The 20,613-nt window shown below is 39.9% G+C and overlaps 1 protein-coding gene across 1 annotated transcript in view; it reads right to left on the bottom strand.

Annotated features, from left to right (window-relative positions):
* Tafa1 (TAFA chemokine like family member 1) overlaps positions 1 to 20,613 on the bottom strand; it is a 533,571-nt gene that overhangs the window by 110,386 nt on the left and 402,572 nt on the right. The window contains exon 2 of the mRNA XM_035448721.1: positions 13,788 to 13,928. Coding sequence (XP_035304612.1) covers positions 13,788 to 13,928 — 141 coding nt within the window. The remainder of the gene's footprint in view (positions 1 to 13,787; positions 13,929 to 20,613) is intronic.

The following is a 20,613-nucleotide window of genomic DNA, read 5'->3' on the forward strand; positions in this document are numbered from 1 at the left end:
ACCCATGGATTTCTGCCCGTGCTGTTCCCTCTATCTGGAGTGCTCATGCTACTATCCATATCTGTATTCACATCTCAGACTTCTTACCTCAGAAGTCCCCCTAGCTTCCCAGAAGATTCCCCACTAACACCATTACAATATTTTCACCACTTAATATATAATCTGACAACATGCCCTCTTCTCGGCTAGAGAGATTTACCCATCCATCCATGTATTCAATAATTATTAGGGTGCCTTGCTCGTGTGCAAGAGATTTTTTCCTAATTTTCAACACATATTGATGAAGGAAGGATGTTTTGTTTCCATTTAGCACAGATTCTAACAGGAGAGACAAATATTAACTTACGTGTGTTAAAGTCAATGGATAGATACTACACATGCTGGAAGAAAGGAAATGAGTCCTTAAGGAGGATGGATAACAGACTTCTTGAGCTGATACAAGCATGCTAGAAAGGAAGAGTATGGCAGAAGTGATAAAAGGTCCCCAAAGACACATTTTACATGGAGGGATGAATTAAAGTCAAGATAAGTGTTTTGTGAAGTCTTGAAATCAAGGCATGGAGAAAAATGATGAATTTGTGATTATTGGAAAGTGGACAATGGTGCACATGTGTTGGAAAGAAGGCATAAGGAGGAGCCTGGCATGCTTGAACAACCGTGTTCTCTGGGGAGATGAGCACGAGAATCTCCGGATTCTTATCAATAGTGCCTCAGATGCCATGTCCTGACTAGTCTTTCCAGGAACTCTCCACTAGAGGGCGCACTTGAGTCTCACCAAGTTCCTTTCCAGTCAGTAGTGCTTACTATATAATGTTGAAAGGATTATAGGAAACAATACATATAACACACGGGGTCTGGCACAAACTGAGAACCCAGTAATTGTTATCTGTTTTATTTTTAGGACTAAATAATTGTAAACAAATGATATTACCAGTTTTAATGTCAAATTCTAACAAATGGCCCATGGAAATGATATCATTTCCAGCTGTTGTGGACAGCTGCCTCAGTTGTAGAAACAAAAGGACAGTGTAGCAATCTAGAAAGACCCCAAATAAAAGATGGCATCGTCAGTGACACAGAATGAATATAGACAGACTGGCTCTGATAGCATGCCAGTTCTAGCTGCCTCATAGTTTATTTTGGAACAGTCTATGATTTTGAACTTTATGATCCTAGTAAACTCTTTCCAGTATAATATTCCCCTCCGTTTGAGAAACTGCTGAGGTGGTGGTTTGTGTTAGTTGCACCCTGTAGCATATTGTTGAGAACAGGTCCGATATAAAGACAACTTCATGTATTCCAAAGGAGAAAAGGAGTAACAATTTCTAAATTAGTACATGCAAGACATTCCCAATTTAAAGAAATGTGGCCTTCCTGTGAAAGAGTGTCTGGTTAACTGCCCAGACACTAGCATAAGTACTATGAATTCACTTTAGACTCAATGTGATAAGGAACATACCAAATAATACCAGAGGTTATTCATCTTGCTCTTTGTCTTAGTTAATTTTCTGTTGCTGATATTAAATCTCATGACAAAAGTAAAAGCTGATTATTGTTGGGGTGGAATAGGAATGGGAATAGCAAGACAAGGTATAAGTAAATGTGGGCTCTTAATAAAGAAGGGAGATAAATATAGGAGGGAAGAGGTAAAATGACAGTAAGATACTTAAAAAGGTGATAAGAACCATACTATTAAGTCTCTACCTATAATACACATAAGTCAATATATAAATACACATACATAGTTTGAACAAAAAATTCCATTTGGACTGACAATACTCCCCTCAAGAGACATAGACCAAAGAATGAACTCCACAAAACCAAGCATGAAAAGTCCTCTTTTGAGTTTGTTGGTCAGAATTGTCCAAGAGATTTTCCAAATATTATAGCCTATTGTTATTGCCCTTGGTTGCCCCCAGAGAAGGAAAGTAAGTCTTTATTGCTGAATACATCATGCACTTCAGACCCAGACCCCAGAGGACCAGAGCAGGAGACACGCTGAAAACCCCCTCCCTGAGGACAAGCTTTTATTATACCAGAAGGTGCCATTCAAGCTTCCATGGGAGGGAAACAACCAAGAGTCCTACCCATCATGATACCTATGAATCCTAATGACTATCAATGCACCATGGTCCTAAGGTGCAATAGTCACATGTATGTATGTCCTGGTTGTAACCAACTGGACTTAAGATCAACTCAACAAGAGGAAATTATGCCTGGTACTGGAAACTTTGAAAACTACCAAAGGCTAATGAAGTCACACATCTTAGAGGATAACCTACAACCACCAATTGTAAAGCAGCACAGTCCCTAACTATATTCTAAGTACTTATCCTTATACCCACAGATAAAAGTAGCTCTTACTCCTTATCAAGGAAACTTTCTTTTGTAACAGAGACTATTACATGAACTCACAACCTACCAAAATGTAGACTTGTGGAGCCTAGTCCCAACTGATATATTCACAATATAACTCCTGAATCTATGGCTCAAGGATCATTTCAGAAGAGGAGACAGAAAGATGGTAAGGACCAGAGGAACAGAAAGTTTGCTGTGAGATAGCGTTTCCTTGAAATGTGCGAAGCTACACCAATGAAGTTTCACCCACATAACTGCCTAAATCAGAGAGCAACAGAAACAGTTTTCCTCAGGCAAAAGCATATTAATTGTCTATCCAGTATCAAAGGGTCAGCCATGAAAACATATACATACAGATATCATTATGTGGATTGAATAGTTTGAATTTATATATTTAGGAATACACATATCCATACAACTACAAAAATTAAAGAAAAAGAAGATATGGATTTTAAAGAGAACAAGAGTAGGGTATATGGAAGAATTTGGAGGGAGGAAAGGGAAGGATGGAAAGATGTAATTATATTAAAATATCAAAAATTCAATATTTTAAAACAGTAACTTAATGGGCTTACTTATAGTTTCAGGTAGGGAGTTTGCAGCAGGAGTTTGAGGGAGCTGACCACATGAGTAACATGTGCCCATAGTCAAGAAGCAGCAAACAATAGATACCTTAGTTCAACTCTCTTTCTCCTTTCTGTATAATCCAGGATTCTAACCTAGAGAATGGTACCATTCATAGTGGGCAGGTATTCCCACCTCAGGTAACCCAACCATGATAATATGCCATAAGCATGCCCAAAGGTCTGTCAAGTAGGTGATTCTAAACCTCATCAAGTTGACAATTGAGATTAATATCCAAGCTTATGTTTTGCAAGCAAACCAGGGCAAAACAGGGATGATGAGAGTGTGGTACCCATGTTCTTTGCCAGCTGGAAAACCCAAACCCATCCAGATGGCCCTGAGAAGTTGGTGCATAAGATTGCTTCTCTGAGTCCTTTGTGCATTGTAGAGCCCAGGTCCCTTATCTCATTTTCAAAAGATCACATATGCGGGACAGAAAAGGGCTAGGAAGTTTTGAGGTGCTGGTGGCAATGACACTTATTGGAGAATTAATGTACCACATGCTATCTGCTATTGATAAATAGTCCACTAAAAGGCAAGGGAGAGGGCACAGAGTGTGGACCTAATGTATGCTTAGTTCTTGTGGCATGAGGTTATTGAGCTAGTTCTAGAGGTGAGGATAACTAATCTGCCACTGCAGGCAGGTAGCTGTGGTTCTAGAAGACCACATTCCTCCTACCAGTGAGGCTCTCTTCAGGCTCAGCTCACAGAAGCCTGAAGTGGAGGAAAGAAATAAACCCTGCATTCTTCAATCTTATAGCTAAGTAGATTTTGAATGTAGATATTTCTGGGTCTCTGCCATCTGGTTAGTATGTGTTGTAATTCCTTGTTACTGTGGCAAAGGTATTTCACAAGCACCTAAAGTTACAGCTTTGCTTACAGTTCAGGGGGCTACAACCCATTATAGTGAGGCTGTCATGGTCTGAAATAATTCATAAGGCCTTCTGGTTATTCATATGGTCAAAGCATTTATAACACAAGATCCTGAAACCTTGCCTTCTTGAGGTTCAAACCTAGCTACAGGAATGAGGAGTTGGCTCCTTAGATTTAGAATGGCATTTTCCCACCCCTTTGGGGAAAGAAAAGAATTGATTAAAAGAGAACTCATATCAGAGAACAACAGGTCTGTGAAAACACCTGGGCTCTTTAGAAATAAATAATAGCCAATGATTTTGGGATTGCTTTGGGGAAAATATCTTCATTTATAAAGAGGGTATTATGTGTCACCAAATTTATAGCAGGTAAACAGCTGAAGGGTATTGGGTGTATACTGTATCATGATCTCTGTCTCTGTCTGTCTCACAATTCATGAACACACATATGCACACATACATATACACCCATACATGCACACACATATACACAGAAATGCATGCATGCACCCCTTATACTTCATGGCATGTGTTTTGTGACTGCTGTATGTCACAAACCTGTATGTATGCACCAAATATAATTCCATACATAGTTTTCCCGCTGAAATGGCACCAGGTTCTCTGATTCTTTTTAGCTGCTGTCTAGATCCATGCATCCAACATGTGTGAAAATTCAAGGAATTAAATGCTCAAAAACTGTTGCTAAACAAAAGTAAGCACAAACAGCTATAACACATTCAATTTCTATTATGTTCTCAAAACATCCAGCCTCATTACAAATTTTAGTATTTATCATCCTCCCTTTGGTGAGCCACACAGAGAAGGTTGGCTAACTAATTGAGTTTGTAAGCCGTTTGTCATTGAGTATGATTTAAATGTAATTTTTCTCTCCTCCCTCCTCAAGACTGGATATTACCAAACTTTTCATCTCTGCCTACTTGATTGATGAAACTGCATCTCGGTGTTTAATTTACATTTCTCTAAATGAGTAATGTCCAGTAATTTTTTCAAGCTTAGCAGCCATTTCCATTTCTCTTTCAGTGACTTATTTAAGGTATACCCCTATGTTATGCTATAACATTATAGGCATGGATCATTGTATTTCATATGATATCATCTGATGACTCCAAGATTCTTTTCTAATGGGAGCAGTGGGCTCTCCTTTCAGAAATGATCTCTTGTTTTTGATGAAGCAAGCCATCAGAATCTGGTGGTTCTGCCTATGAAGCCAGCCAGAGTTGCCCTTCCAAGAGCAAGGCTACTGTTAGAGGGAGGTAGTGGCGGATGGCATCTCTGACAAATCACATCAGCTCCCTCACATGGTGCCCCCTTGGGTGGATGACAGGCAACGGTGGAAAATCCAAATAAGCCTTTTTCATCACCAAAATATTTAACACTTGCAAATACAAGAAAACAACTTTTCATGTTATATTTTGAAAGGTATCTAGATGATTGGCAAACTGTACCTGAGCCTGTCACGTCAGTGAGATATTGGAAATATCTGTGTATTGATTAGTTAGGGTTCTAAAGAAGAACTCTGAGCCGCGGGGACAGAAAAACCAAAACAAAGACATAGCATCCACAATACCATGGCCTTGTGTCTATATCATAGAGCACATGGGGTTTTGTAAATGCTTTTAAGAGAACAAAAGTCTACAGCATAAGACAGTTGACATATGTTGCAGCTTTAACCAGCTACTTGCCTGCAGAACTTCTCAGAACTTTTAATATGATACCACAGTATGGCAGGCTACCAAGGGGCTATTTAATGTCAAATTGTATATATAATGTTATTCTATGGAAAATATTGCTGAATTTAAAATTTACATCTATTCTCAGGCTTTCCCCTCACCATACAGTGTTTTGGGATTGAGATGGTATATGTCAAGTGTGTCAAGAAAATTTTATCATGTCTTCTCTATACAATCAATCTCCATAAAACTTTTGTAAAAAATTTTGTTTCTGAATCTCATATAGTGCAACTGTATGTGTCTGTATATTACAAATCTAACTCTATCAAGTAAAATTGTTTGAGACAGGAACTTTATATGTGGCCTGGGTCAACCTAGATATTGTGATCTTCTTGCCTCAGCCTCGGGAGTGCTCAGATTATGAACATACACTAGCATCCCTGCTAAGTTTTTCTGTAATTGTCATAAACTGTTGTTCTTATACCCACAAATCAGTGTAGTCTTCACGCCTCATCAGGACAGCTTCTCTTTACAACAGACAGAGATCAATATAGAAAACCACAACCACTCAAAACATAGAGTTGTGGAACCCAGTCCCAGAAGATACATCTATAAAACATTCTCTCATCTAAGTCTAAGGGGACATGCAGAAAGATTATAGGGGCCAGATATTCAGGGAGTTTGCTGTGAGATCTGGCTCCTGGTAATGTCCCATGTTAGACTCATGAATTCCTACCAACATGACTCTCTGAACATGAACTGAACAAAGATGGCATCAATGGACGTGATAATGTGGGCAGAGAAAGGCCCAGGAGGCCTCAACCTTACACAAGAATTGTGGGCCACTGAGAAAATCTGTGAGTGGGAGAAGTGGCCTTCCCCAGGGAAGAAAGCACCTAATGGTTGTTCAGTACCAAAAGGTCAGCCCTGAAAAAAAAAAAAAATATATATATATATATATATATATATATATATATATATTGCAACGCTACAAGGACTAAACAGTTTACTTTTATTTAAATTAGAAACAATCTTATTTTACATACCAATCCCAGTTCCCTCTCCCTCCCATCCCCCCCACCGACTCCCCACAGTGCCCTCCCCCTCTATCCCACTCCCCATCCACTCCCCAGGGAGAGTAAGGCCTTTCATGGGGATCATCAATGTCTGTCACATCATTTGGGGCAGGACCTAGGCCTTCACCCCCCCCATGTATTAGGCTTCATGGGGGAATGGGCTCCCAAAGTCCATTTGTGCACTAGGGATAAATACTGGTTCCAGCGCCAGAGGCCCCATAGACTGCCCAGGCCTCCTAACTGTCACCCAAGCTCAGGGGCCTGGTTCGGTCCTATGCTGGTTCCCTAGCTGTCTGGCTGGGGTCCATGAGCTACCACTTTCTCAGGTCAGCTGTTTCTGTTGGCTTCTCTATCATGGTCTTGATCCCTTTATTCATCACTCCTCCCTCTCTACAATTGGATTCCAGAAATTTGGCTCAGTGCTTAGCTGTGGGTCTCTGCTTCTGTTTCCATCAGCTACTAGATGAAGGCTCTAGGATGACATTTAAGGTAGTCATCTGTCTCATTATAGGGGAAGGACATTTAAGGTAACCCCTCCCCTATTGCTTAGATTCTTAGTTTGGGTAATCCTTGTGCATTTTTGGACATTTCCCTTGTGCCAGATTTCTCTTTAAAGCTATAATGGCTCCCTCTATTAAGGTATCTCTTTTCTTGCTCTCCTCTATTCATCCCCCAACTCAATCTTCCTGAACCCTCATGTTCTCCACTCCCCTCCTCTTCTCCCCTCCTTTTTCTCTTCCCTCTCTCCACTTTCCCCTTACCCCATGCTCCTAATTTATTCAGGAGCTCTTATCCATTTCCCCTTCTCCCGGGGGACTATGTATGTCTTTCTTAGGGTCTTCCTTGTTTCTGAGCTTCTCTGGAGGTGTGGACTGTAGGGTGATAATCCTTTGCTCCATGTCTAAAATCCATATATGAGTGAGTACACACCATGCTTGTCTTTCTGTGACTGGTTTACCTCTCTCAGGATGGTTTCTTCTAGTTCCATCCATTTGCCTGTGAATTTCAAGATTCCATTGTTTTATTTTTGCCACTGAGTAGTACTCCATTGTGTAAATGTACCACATTTTCTTTATCCATTCTTTGGTTGAGGGGCATCTCGATTGCTTCCAGGTTCTGGGTATTACAAATAACTCTGCTATGAACATCACTAAACATATGTCCTTGTTGTATGAATGTGCATCCTTTAAGTATATGCCCAAGAGTGGAATAGCAGGATCTTGAGGTAGACTGATTCCCATTTTCCTGAGAAACCACCATACTGATTTCCAAAGTGGCTGTACAAGTTTGCACTCCCACAAGCAATGGAGGAGTGTAGAAATATATATATATATATATATTATATATAATATATATATATATATATATATGTGTGTGTGTGTGTGTGTGTGTGTGTGTGTGTGTGCGTGCAATAACAATTACTGAAAAATAGGCGCTGAATTTGAAAGAAAGTAGGGAAGGTTTGGAGAGAGGAAAGTGAAAGGAGAAATGCTGTAATTATATTATAATCTCAAAAGTAAAAGCATCCCCACCCCTAAAGAAACAAGCCCAAATCAGCAATAATAAGACTGAACATACCAGTTCCTCAAGACAATGAATCAAGCTATTCTGTGGATATATCTGTGGTAGTGTTTGTGTTTAGTGTCTATAGAATACCCTTTCTAACTCACTACCTTCCGTTTCCTCCCTATGCCTCCTACCCTGTGTGGCCTCTGTCCTCATGTCTTCCAGTCTTCTGTCCCATCAGAATCTTTGTGTCCCTTTATTTCTGTCTCTTTGTTCTTGTCTGGTAGGCTTATGATAAGCAAGGAGCAAATTGTACTGATGTACAATGGCTTGTTTGTGTCACAAAAATGACTAGGAATGCAGTGGCTGTTTCATTGTAGTAACAAAGTTACTACAAGTAAGAAGTTACTACAAGTTCAAGAAGACCCTGGGATGCTCATGAGTAAAAGGTACAAAGATCTCTAACAGAAGCTTGTTTCTGCATGCCTCCCCATGCCCGGTGACAAAGGGTAAAACATAAGAATAGAAGAGCCTCAAGTCTAAATCACCAGGAATAGGAGTCACTGAGATAGCCATTCTTTTCTCTGAATGAGAAGGAAGGCAGACAATGGTGGAAAGTCAAATAAGACTTGGACTAGTTCAGACTCTGGCTAATGTCTACAATTCATTCAAAATATCCCCAGTAACCAGAAGTAGAACTTTTCCTCACATGGTATTTACTCAAGTTAAAATATGTATGCATTACTTGGCAAACTCTAAATAGAGAAACTTGTAGGAACATTTCACTATAAAACATATGCTCTGGTCCTGCCAACACACACACACACACACACAGTGAGAGAGAGAAAGAGAGAGAGAGAGAGAGAGAGAGAGAGAGAGAGAGAGAGAGAGAGAGAAAGAGTCAGAGATTGACAGACAGAGACAGAGAGACAGACAGAGAAAGAGAGAGACACAGAGACAGAGAGAGATAGAGACTGAAAGACAGAGACAGAGAGACAGAGAAAGAGAGAGACACAGAGACAGATAGAGATAGAGACTGGCAGACAGAGACAGAGAGACAGACAGAGACAGAGAGAGACACACTGAGTGGTGCCTTGTGCAGTAAATCCCCAATCATTATATACAACTAAAAGCATTGCTTACAGAAGCACTTCTACCTACTTCTATGGCAATGACCCTAGAAGGCACAATCCCTATGATATCTAATAGGAAGAGGCAGGCAATGATGTTTCTGTATCTGGTTGTACTGCCTTTTCCTATTTACCTAGATATTTACATCTTTCAAGTAAGCCTTTGAAGCTCAATATGTGCTAATACTAGATGTTGGTTTAATTATATTTGAACCATGAGGTCTCCTGGAACTCCACAGCCCAGGTTGACCTGTCTCTGCCTCTTAGGACAGAGCATAAGAGAAATTTAAAAAATGTGCTAAGTGTGTCAGAGAAGAGAGGGTAGTTAAATAAATGAAGGTATAATTGCCATTGAGAATCCCATGTAGCTATTGACAACTATGTTTGGAAGAATGTGCACAAATGTAGGAAATATTTATCACATATTAAGTTAAATTAGCCCTCCATCAATCAATATCATAGCATTTAAGTCTGATAAATATTCCAATGAGCTTTTACTTTTTAGTGCTTGGCTTAGACTATAAGGTAATCATGCAAAGCCATGATCATCTCTGGGAAATGGTATCATGGGTGTTTTAATGTATGGATATTATATATCTGTGGGCTTAAGCATCTCTACAACAGCCAGGCGATGGTGGCACACACCTTTAATCCCAGAACTTGGGAGGGAGAGACAGGCGAATCTCTGTGAGTTCTAGGCCATCCTGGTCTAAAAAGTGAGTTCCAGGATACCTAGGGCTACAGAAACTCACCCCCCAAAAAATGAAAACTAAAAAATCCCTACAACAAGCTTGATCTCCTGAGAGGCAATCTGCACTATCTGGATGGTCATTTGGAAAATATTCTTGGAACACATGAAGCCAAGATGCCACCATGTTGAATTAACATGACATTGAAATTTCTAACAGTTACCCATATTTACTAGTAAGATAAGAAATAGAACATATAAATTAGAGAGCACTTAAGGGGAGCCAATGTGGAAATGACATTACAAACATAGTTCTATTACTCCTCACCTCAGCTCCAGGAGGCAGAAATCCTTTGCATCCTCACTTTGGAGAAGACAACACACTGGGGTTAGAGGGACACACCTTGCCAAAGTTGTTCTATTGGTATGCCAAAGTTGTTCTATTGGTAACAGGTACAGCTGTGATTCTGTCCAGATGTAAAGCTCAGCCCAATATTCTAGCAACTATATCAAAATGATTGCTCTTTATTTATTTTTCCATATAGAGCTTGAGGTTCCCCAAACAAATATAATGATAGCAACATGTACTTGTTGATACATGCCCATAGACTTAACAATAAAAATGAAATGTTATTTAAATATGGATATTCATCACCAGACTAAAGAACTTTCTTATTGGGTTTTGCTTGGAATATAGAGGTGGTGGTCCTTTTGTTTGAAACAACCACACTGACTATAAGAAATTTCCAAAAGGAAATAAACTTGTCCTGAGATGAAAATATCATCATATGGTTTATCATCTAACACAAAGTTGAGCCAAATGCCATTTCCCAATCTCTCAGTATATCCAACACGCTGCACTGTGTGTTTTTCATCCAAAATCTGAAGGCAATTCCATTCTAGATCATTAGTGATGACAATTAACTAGAATCGGGCTGGAGATTTATAGGTAACAACCTCATTGCTTTCTTTGGCCAAGAACATAAGAGACCATTGGAGCTTTTTGGTGTACAATACCTCCTGCCTCCTTGGCAAGAGCTTCCTCTTGGAAGAGGCCAATATGGCTTTAGTAGGCTAGCTGCCTTCCTTCTCCTTGTTAGCAATGCCTCATGGTGTACACTGTGATACAAAACAGTCCCAGTCACATTCCAAGTCTGTCAACCTCAATACCAATGGCATTATTGTGGGATATGTAAACTTTTGGTCAGGGGAGGAGTCCAATGTGTTATGGATGCTTAGTGGTATTCTGTCCCAGAAGCCAGTTGCTATAACACCTCCCTCCTTGATAAACATCTGAAATAAAAATGTTTCCTTATATTACCAAGTGACTTCTGAGAGAAACTGCTCCACTGCAGAACTGATTGCACTATATTCTCAAACTTCGGTTAGTCTCAACCTTCAAGACTAAATTGAATTTCCCATAAAACAGAAGGGCAGATGTGCTGGCCATGTAAGCTTGTCCTTCTGGCTGTAATTGACCAGGCAAAAGTAGACCTCTTGACCCAAGCTGGACCACTCACACACATACTCTGTTGTCTCAGGAATCATATTTACATCATGGGATCTTGGTTAAATATGCTTTACTGAAGCTTTGCTCTCATACTAAGTGGGAACAGAGTGGCACCTTTTACCCATTTGTAATTCATGTGAAAGTGTGAGGCAGATGCTTGAAGAGGGAATCAGGCTCTACAAAGGAGAATGAAGTAAGCAAAGATCAGAAATCAAAGGGAGAACATGACAGCAGCTGCCTAAAGGATTCCCCACAGTTGATTCATGTAGAATCCTTTGACTTTCTAAAATAACTTAGGTTTTCCTTGCCACAGCTTAAGTGTGCTTCTCTCTCAACCAACTATTGATCCATAAGGAAAAATAGAAAACACAATCTTATCTGGGAAGTGGCCTCACCCTGCATATCTAGAAGAAGAGTGGACTTAAGCCAGGAAATAGAAGTTCTCAGTCATGCTCTATGACCCTGCACATATGGGTCATTTCCCTGAATCCCAACTCCCTTGGTGAATAATTAGGAAATCAAATCATACCTACACCTTTAAATTGTGATAACTGCAGAGAACCACAGGCTTACTTCTTGGCCAAAATATATAAGATTATTCCAGAGGTGGCAACAAGATTTAGTATTAAAGTCTGTGATACTGGCCTTAAGAGTCACAGAAGAGGTGACTTTTGAAGCATGTATCAAGCAGATTACCCTACTGTTCTTAGTATAGGGAAGGAAACAGAGCCTCCTCTGGTATCCAGCTTCCGACATTACCTCTGACGATCTGCGTCTGTTTGTCTTCATGTTCTGGCAACCCACCTTTATACTGAAGAGGTAGACTGATGTGACTGACAGAACAGCAACAAAACAGTGACACATAAGTTCTAAGGTTTAACATAAAGGACATTGGATCTTATGTTTGGTTTTCTTATAAGTACTCTGGAGAAAACCTACTACCATGTTCTAAAGCTCCAATGGAGAGGTCCACATGGCAGAGAACAGTAGCACTTGCCAATAGCTATGTGAGCAAGCCATCTTAAAACCTTCTGTCGGCACCAGTCAACATTTCAGAACTCAATTTCAGCTACATGAGAGCTTCTGAGCCAGAACCTCCCAGCAAAGTATAATTCTTGATCTACAGGCATAGTAGTATAATAGTTGAAATTTAATTTAATTTATTTATTTGAGACAGGGTTTTATGTCACCCAGGTTAGTCTTGAGTTTTCTGTGTAGCCAAGGATGACTTTGATCCCCTGTTTCCACCTTATGAGCATTGGGATTACAGATATGCATAGCTACACCAGGCTTATGCTGTGCTTGGGATTGAACCCAAGGCTTTGTGCATGCTAGGCAAGCATTCTACCACATGAACTACAATCCTAGTCCAATGCATGGTATTTTCAGCTGTTAAATTTGGGTGTGACTTATAGCACAGAGCTAGAAAACTTATACAATTGGTAGTAAGACTTTTGGTAGGATTAGATAAAATAACATATGAGCAATATGTACCAAATTTTGGCACATACTCCAGGCAATGGTGTTCATTCACATATATATCAAGCAACTAGAGTGATACTTGGCAGATTAATTAGTCCTCACTAAATATCTTTTAAATGAACATTAGGTACTGCCAACTTTCAAACTTTCCTATCACTAACATAATCATCATCCCAAACAGAATCATCTTTCAAATAAGTTGAATCCATACATTTATTGCCCTAAAAATTTCCTCCCTCCCTCCCTCCATCCCTCCCTCCTTTCCTCCCCATCTCTTTCACTGATTGTGTTGTGTGTGTGTGTGTGTGTGTGTGTGTGTGTGTGTGTGTGTGTGTGTGTGTGTGTTTGCTGCTATAACAGAACACCTATGACTAGGTAACATACAAACATAAAATAAATTAATTCCCAAAGCTCTAGAGACTTGGAGCCATAAGCATCTGATGCAGGCCTTTCATGATAGAGCACCACATAATGGGTACCAGAAAAGCAGGGGCACAAGGTGGGACTGGAATTCCCCTTTCAAATGGCACTAACCTCACTCATGATTGTGCAGCCCTCGTGGCTCAGTCACCTCTCAGATGCCTCATCTTCCTGCATCAAAAAATGGCAGTCTGCTTTCAAGACGAGTTTTGGAGTAAACATTCAAACCTAACATGGGAGGAACCAAAGTTCCACATATATGCTGAGTTCTGGCATTTAACTTCACAGCAGTTTAGATACGCCTTGTCTATGGTTCAGAGACACAGCTAGTTTACACACGAAAACACATTGTATGTATGAAAACACATGAGTTCACTCAGTGAACTCATGAGTGAACATCCATTAGAGAGTGCTAAAACCCATTACTTACCATCCACACAGGAAGGTCGGTTTCTTGTTGTTCCAGCGACTTTCCCAGGTAGGCAGGAACACTTCACTGTTTGTGACCGCTCCTCTATACGGTTCTTGTTACAGCACCTGTGGGCTGCGATCACTTCACAGGTCCCTCCTTCTGGCAAGACAATAAAAAGACGGACATTGCTTAGACCTAACCCCGGGGTTGCTTAGGCATGTTAGAATACACAGGCATGTTTGGAGAAAATGACAGGAATTATATAGGGGTCCTGTGACGTACAGTTACTAAAGAGCTCTCATCTATGGTTCATGCAGTCTCGGAGAACACAGGCATTGCTGTGCTACACTCAAAACAGAAGAACACCAGCGAATAAATGGGCATCTCAAGATGTGATGATTCTGGGTTGGATGTAATAGAAATGCAGTGGAGCAGCAAATGCCTGGAGCTAAAACGCCAAGTAAAGTGTCCACCTGATTTAGATGCACTGTTACCTGTGCTAACTGCATTTAAGATTCTCTGAACACCCGCTAATGATGAGCAGCAAAAATCCAGTGATGCAGAACTTGAAGTGCCAAGAAAGCATCCAGGAACCAGTTCCCCTTCCTACTGCCTACTCATGTTAAGGGGGCTGAACTGAATGAAAATCTAGTCCAGAATCATTGGCAAACCCAGACAGCACACACAAGTGAAAGGGGGAATTTTTAGAAGAAATGCTATGTGCTTTCCATGGCATGGCTAGGCATAGGACTTAATTTAAATTATTAGGGCTCACTTATGCATGCATCAATGAATATGGGCATCCTAATGGGATTCCACTCTGTACTAGCTCCTGGGTATGTGAGTTCCCAGGTCAGAGGAAATGTTGGTGAATATTCAAGTCACTCCTTTTGCTTTGGATTCTGCTGCTGTTGTTAAGCTGCCCATAAACTAGTCATCTTTCTCCATTAGCCTCCCAAATGCTGAGAATATAGGTATGCACTGCCACAGCTGGCTTGGGTCAATTTCTTCCGTCACGGAAGCAATAAGCTTTTCAAAGTTTTAAAATATATCAGAACTTAACTTTCCCACCCTCAAGTTTTGAGTTCAGAGACAATCGGTTTTCATTTTACCAAAATGGGCTCCTAGCATTTAGAATTATTGACCTTTGGCATTCAATCAGCAGAGTTGGCCAAATTTTGTTGAACAAGTGGTCTACATGTTGCTTATAAACTCTAAAGGGAGAAGGGGAGTGTATACTATCTAGACATATAGAAGATACATATTGGCACACATGAAAGTGGGAAGGGGAAACAGAAATAAAGGATATTTAAGAACACATTGTTCTTTGAGAACTTAGTTGCAATCGTGTTTTAGATATTGTGGAAGTAAGGCATGATCTGGTTCCCTCCTATCAATAATTAAAAGTTGAGAGATAGCTTGTTGCCTGTGATTATTATGAGGAGCAAGATGCTACTTGCATACTAGAGAAGAGGGATGCCATTAAACATCCCACAGTGTACCTTGACAGTGTGTTGCTAAAAGGGGGGACCTGGCTCCAAAATACTAATATCAACAGTGCTAAAAAACCTTTGTCTGCTGTTGAAGAAATACACCAAAGTAACCCAATATTAGGAAGGCAGTCCTGTCTCCAGCAAAAGAAGGGAAGAGTCCAAAGTTTAACCCATCTTATTTTCATTTGAATTTCATTCCTTCCACTTAGTATTTGATAACCTCAGTTTCCTCATCTGTAAAGTGAGAATAATAATCATAGCACCTATAGCAGAAGATGTGCAGATATCAACTAGAAAGCATATCTACCTAAGATGGGTCATCAATTAGCCTGATACGTAGTCCAGAGTCCTACAATAATACTTGCAACAATATTTGCAGAGGGTATTTCCTCTCCTTTTGTTTCCTGTTTGGTTTTGACAGTGGTAAAGATCAAAAACAGGTCCTTGTACATGCTAAACAAACAGAGTTACATCTCAAATCCAACTACCATCTTTCCTGTCTCAGCATTTATGGTATTTCCTGAAATATTTTCTCTTAGCTCCTAACCACCTCCATCACTCCAGCACATTCCTGTCTATTAGTGCCTAGCCATCCAACCCCACCTCCCCCCAACATGCACACACACACATGACTATGGAGAGAAAGAGAAAGGGGGAGATAGAGAAGGGTACACACATGTGTATATCTATGTGTGTGTGTGAGAATTTTCATAAGAGCTTGATGCCAAGATCAATTCTTCAAAGAATGTCTTATCACCTCCACAACTATGCATTCTCTTAGTATTCCATGCATTTCCAATTACCTAGTAGTCAATGTTTGTGGCTCCTCCCAGTCAAGCTGTAAACTGAGGCAGGATCAAGACTATTATTTTTCTTCTCAGTCCTATCAACATGGAGGAAGTCTAGAAGTTTTTTCTAAATGTCTGAGTAAAATAAATGCATTAACTGACATTAATAGCAATAGGGTATGCCCCAGGTTCTGTAAACATAGGTGGACTGGGGGAACCATTTATGTATGGAGACTACAGAAAATTTCCAAGATTCTGAGTTGAAAGGTGAGTCTCCAACAGGCAGTTATGAAGAGCAGGACTCACAATAACATGATAATCTGAGGCATTTTTAAGAAGTCATTTTATTATTATAGAGTAATTTTAGATTTCCAGAAAATTTATGAAGGTGGTACTGAGAATCCTCAATTGTATCCCACTCTACTATATCCTCCTTGTATTATCTAATTATTGACATCTTCAGTGTGGTGCATTTGAAGTTTTCTTATCCCTGGTATTATGTTTCAGTTCTATGGAACCTGCTTGCTTAACATGTTCTGGTTTTGATGACTGGGAGCCCTTTCATTGGCTTTGCATCACTTTGACATGTGGTGTTCACTGTATGTTTATCTGACTTTCACTTTGAGCACTCCCTTACTTGCTGACTCTTCAATTGCTCCAGGACTGCACTCTCTAACATATTTGCATTAACTAAAGTCTAAACTCTCTTAGATGTTCTTAATTTTAACCTTTTCTATTCCAGGGTTCAACCAGGCAGATGACCTTGTGTTCACTTCCATCATCTCTCTAGGTGTCTCATGGCTGTGACATTTTTTTCAAACATTCATTGCTTTTTAATAACCTTGGCATTTTGGAGTAGACTGGTCAGGCATTTTGCAGACTGTCTCTCAATTGGGCTTTGTCTAATGCCTTTCTTATGATTAGAGTGAGGTTATGTGTTTTGTAGGAAGCTTGGAAAGGTAAATGCCACTCTGGTCCCATCCTATCATTGGTATACACTATCAATCTGGCTTTGTCTTATTGAGGCTGGATCTGGCCACCACGCTTAGGTAGCCACTGTCAGATTATTATCATGTTTTGTCATTATTGTCATGTTTTCCCTTCCTTTCCCCTTTGTAGTATACACCTTGGAAGGAAGTTTCTGTGAACAGTCTACATTTAGGAACTGATTTAGGGGGTTATATTCTGTATCCTGAAATTATGACAATGCTTAATAGTATTTAGAATTCTTCTGCATGATCTCTTTCTTCCCATTTTCACTTATTTATATATAGGTATACTCATGAATTTTATTTATGCCTAATATTATTATGTATTGTGAGGTCACTTAATTGCTTCAAACATTCCTGCTTTGACTACTGTGAGGTGTCTTTTGGCTTTTATGTCCCTTTGCCACAGTGACCATTGCAAGCTTGCATTGTTTTAGTCTTTATTCTGAACAATTCATTTCTTGGCTCTTTAAGATGCTAAAAGATCATATTATAGATGCCCTGGCCTCATGTTATAATCAGCCATTTCTCCAAAGCAATTATTGTGGCTTTTCAAAATCATACTACAATCAATGAACTAAGACTTCCAGGTCAGGTGAGACAAGATTGAATTGGAGGGGTTTTCCTCCTTCCTCCCTCAGGAGAATCCTCTTGTGCAGTGTGACCAAATAGCAATTAGAAAAGACAATTTCCAGTCCCTACGTGGGTGTTGCTTCAGAGCCATCTCCTTGATGGATGTGTCCATGAGGGACTGGAGAAGAGAAAGGTGATCAAGCAAGAGGGACAAACAGCACTACTGCGCATTACTGAGCAGGAAACAGAAGACTTGAACTTGGGTCAATGGAAAGTATCTCCCTATTTCCACACTCACAGGCCTAGGATTAGAGTTAATGGAACAGGGTCAATGGTACATTACACTCTCATCCAGTCGCCCATGATCATGTTGCTTTAGCTAGCAGTTGTTACCTACAATTACCTTCAATCAAATCAGTAAGAGCTAGGTTTACACTTTAAGAAAATACTGCTAATTTAAGTGACTACTTGGCTTTAATACCAGACAGCAGCAGCATTTGTGATGAAAAGTAGCCCAAGGCATATGGATGGTGCCAGGAGGCACTGTGAATCTCACTTTATTTACACTCAAGTCAGAAGCTATGATAGACATACAAGAACATGAGTGTAGCATGCTGTATCCCAGAAATTTTACATGATGTCACCCCCCAGCATATGAAAAACCAAGTCCCAGAGACAAATGATAACCTGATTAGATGCACACAAGAGTGACTGCAGTCTATTCTATTCCAAAGTTCATGGGTTTGCATATTATACAAAAATAGTGATTTTTTATAGATCAAAAGCATCCATAAAATAAGTGTGTCATGTCTCTCAGGATGGTTATAAAGCTAAGTGCCCAGAATGCCTCTTCCCACTTCTGTCTGTGCCCTATTGGCCACCACTCTCCTTTACTCTTCTGCCTCTTACACAGACACTGGCCATTTACTTGGGGCAATCTAGCTAAGATGCCAGACATGGTCTTTCTGAGGGATTCCCACTTTACATGGGACACTGTACCTGTAGATCTCTTGCTCACTCTTAATCCCTCTTCATCTTTGTTCAAATGCCACTTCATAAGAAACTGATTGGTTGATTACTTCATTAGGATAAATCCTAATTTCCTCCTTAGGTACACATGAGACTCATACCTTTGATTGTGTCTGACCCTCATTCTCTCCTATAGTACCTGCTACCTTCAAATTCTGCGTGCAATTTATTTGTCATCCTTACTGTTTGTCCCTCAATGGAGGGTAAACTCCTTATGGAGAGGGGCCCCTATCATTTCATGTATTAAATCATTTCTGGAGTACTATCAGGCTCAAAGGTACTTTGAACACAAGTCTAATTTAGTTTTCAGAATTGCTTAAAGCCAGACATAGGGCTATTGTTACCCAAGTTATCTAAGGAGGATGGACACCTAAAGAATGGCACATCCCTGTAACTAGTGATGACAATGCCATTAAAGCAGTTAACTGGGTCTGGAGAGCCAACTCAGCAGGTAAAGTACTTGTCACATAAGCCTGAGGACCTAGTTCAGATCACCAGGACCAATGTAAGAGGGGAGGGTGGTAGGCATCTGTAATCCCAGCACCATTGGGGCAGAGACAGGTAGATCCTTGAAGCTTACTGGCCAGTTTGTCTGGCCAAATCAGAGAGCCCCAACGCAATTTCAATATTCAAATCTATCCTGATAGTGTAAGTCTAGTCAATTTGCTTGTGTTGACAAAATGAAAGTATTGAATATTTTATAGGAAAAGTTTCCCTTATGCTAAGTTATGATTGAGGGTTTTTTATAGGCTATATAAAGGGGTCCAGCTGCCGTCACAAAAGGAAATGACTCTGCTACAGTAGTTCCTGAAAATATGGTACAACAAACTAGTCTTTAATGATAGTACTATGCTAAGGAAGAATGAAAGCAATTCTATTTATCCAGCTACCAGCCATCCAAAGCTAGTACTAAGTGACAAGCATTGGATGGGTGGATGGATGGATGGATGGATGGATGGATGGATGGATGGATGGGAGCATGGATACAGAATGTAACAGAGAAAGGTGGATATCTTCAGCAGAGTAAATAAAGAGGTAAACATGCAAAATGTGGCCGCCCATCCAGATTTATATTTAGTATTTCTTAGTACTATCAGCACCCCACATTTTAATCTGACCCATGTAAAATTAAGTGAGAAATTGATGAAATTCTATTAAAGTAAAACCCCAGTTTTGTATCATAAACACAGAGATGACAAAGTCTATTGTTCAAACCAGCTTGCTGCTTGGAAAAGAGGGGATGGAGACACACAAAATGTCTGTCCAAATCAAAGGGAAGAGTGTTTTAAGATAAAACACTTTCTAGAAACTAGAAAAATGGACCCCTCTATTTAATAGTATTTGCATTTTAAGGAGTACCTAGTGTACTATCCCTTTAAATCTAATGCCAATGTTATTTCAAAATCACAACAATATTTGTCATGTAGTTGCTTCTCAGCCTTTTCTGTGGTACCATGGCCAATCCATTCCCAGATTTTATCTTCATCCAAGTCCAAATGATTTCAAGATGACTTATGGCTTGTCAAAGCAGAGTCATCTAAGATGACTTGGAAATTCGGACTTCCCCTTTGTGAATATGGATTATCTGGAAAATGGCTTCTGCTGGATTGTATCCAGTGTCTGTACATCCAGCCAATCACATAGGTTGAGTAACTGATTAACTAATAGCAGGGGATACAGGGCAAATAACAAAGAGTTTGGGTGTTGTCTGTACTACTCTGATTTCCAAATTACTGTTCATTTTGATGACAGAAAACAAGTCTAACATAGAGGATCTAGAAAAATGTAGCCCCATATCCTAAATTTACTTTCATAAAGGGTTCTGTTAGGACCTAATATAGGAAGTACCTGATTAATGAAGGTCAATCTGAAATAGCCAAGTATGTTCAGCATACAGCAACTTCCTAGTTCCTCCCCCACCACACACCTTCAATAGAATCTCTTGCCTCTCACCCTCTTCACCCAGGTAAAA

The sequence above is a fragment of the Cricetulus griseus genome, chromosome 8 (genome assembly GCF_003668045.3).
Source record: "Cricetulus griseus strain 17A/GY chromosome 8, alternate assembly CriGri-PICRH-1.0, whole genome shotgun sequence".
Lineage (NCBI taxonomy): Eukaryota > Metazoa > Chordata > Mammalia > Rodentia > Cricetidae > Cricetulus > Cricetulus griseus.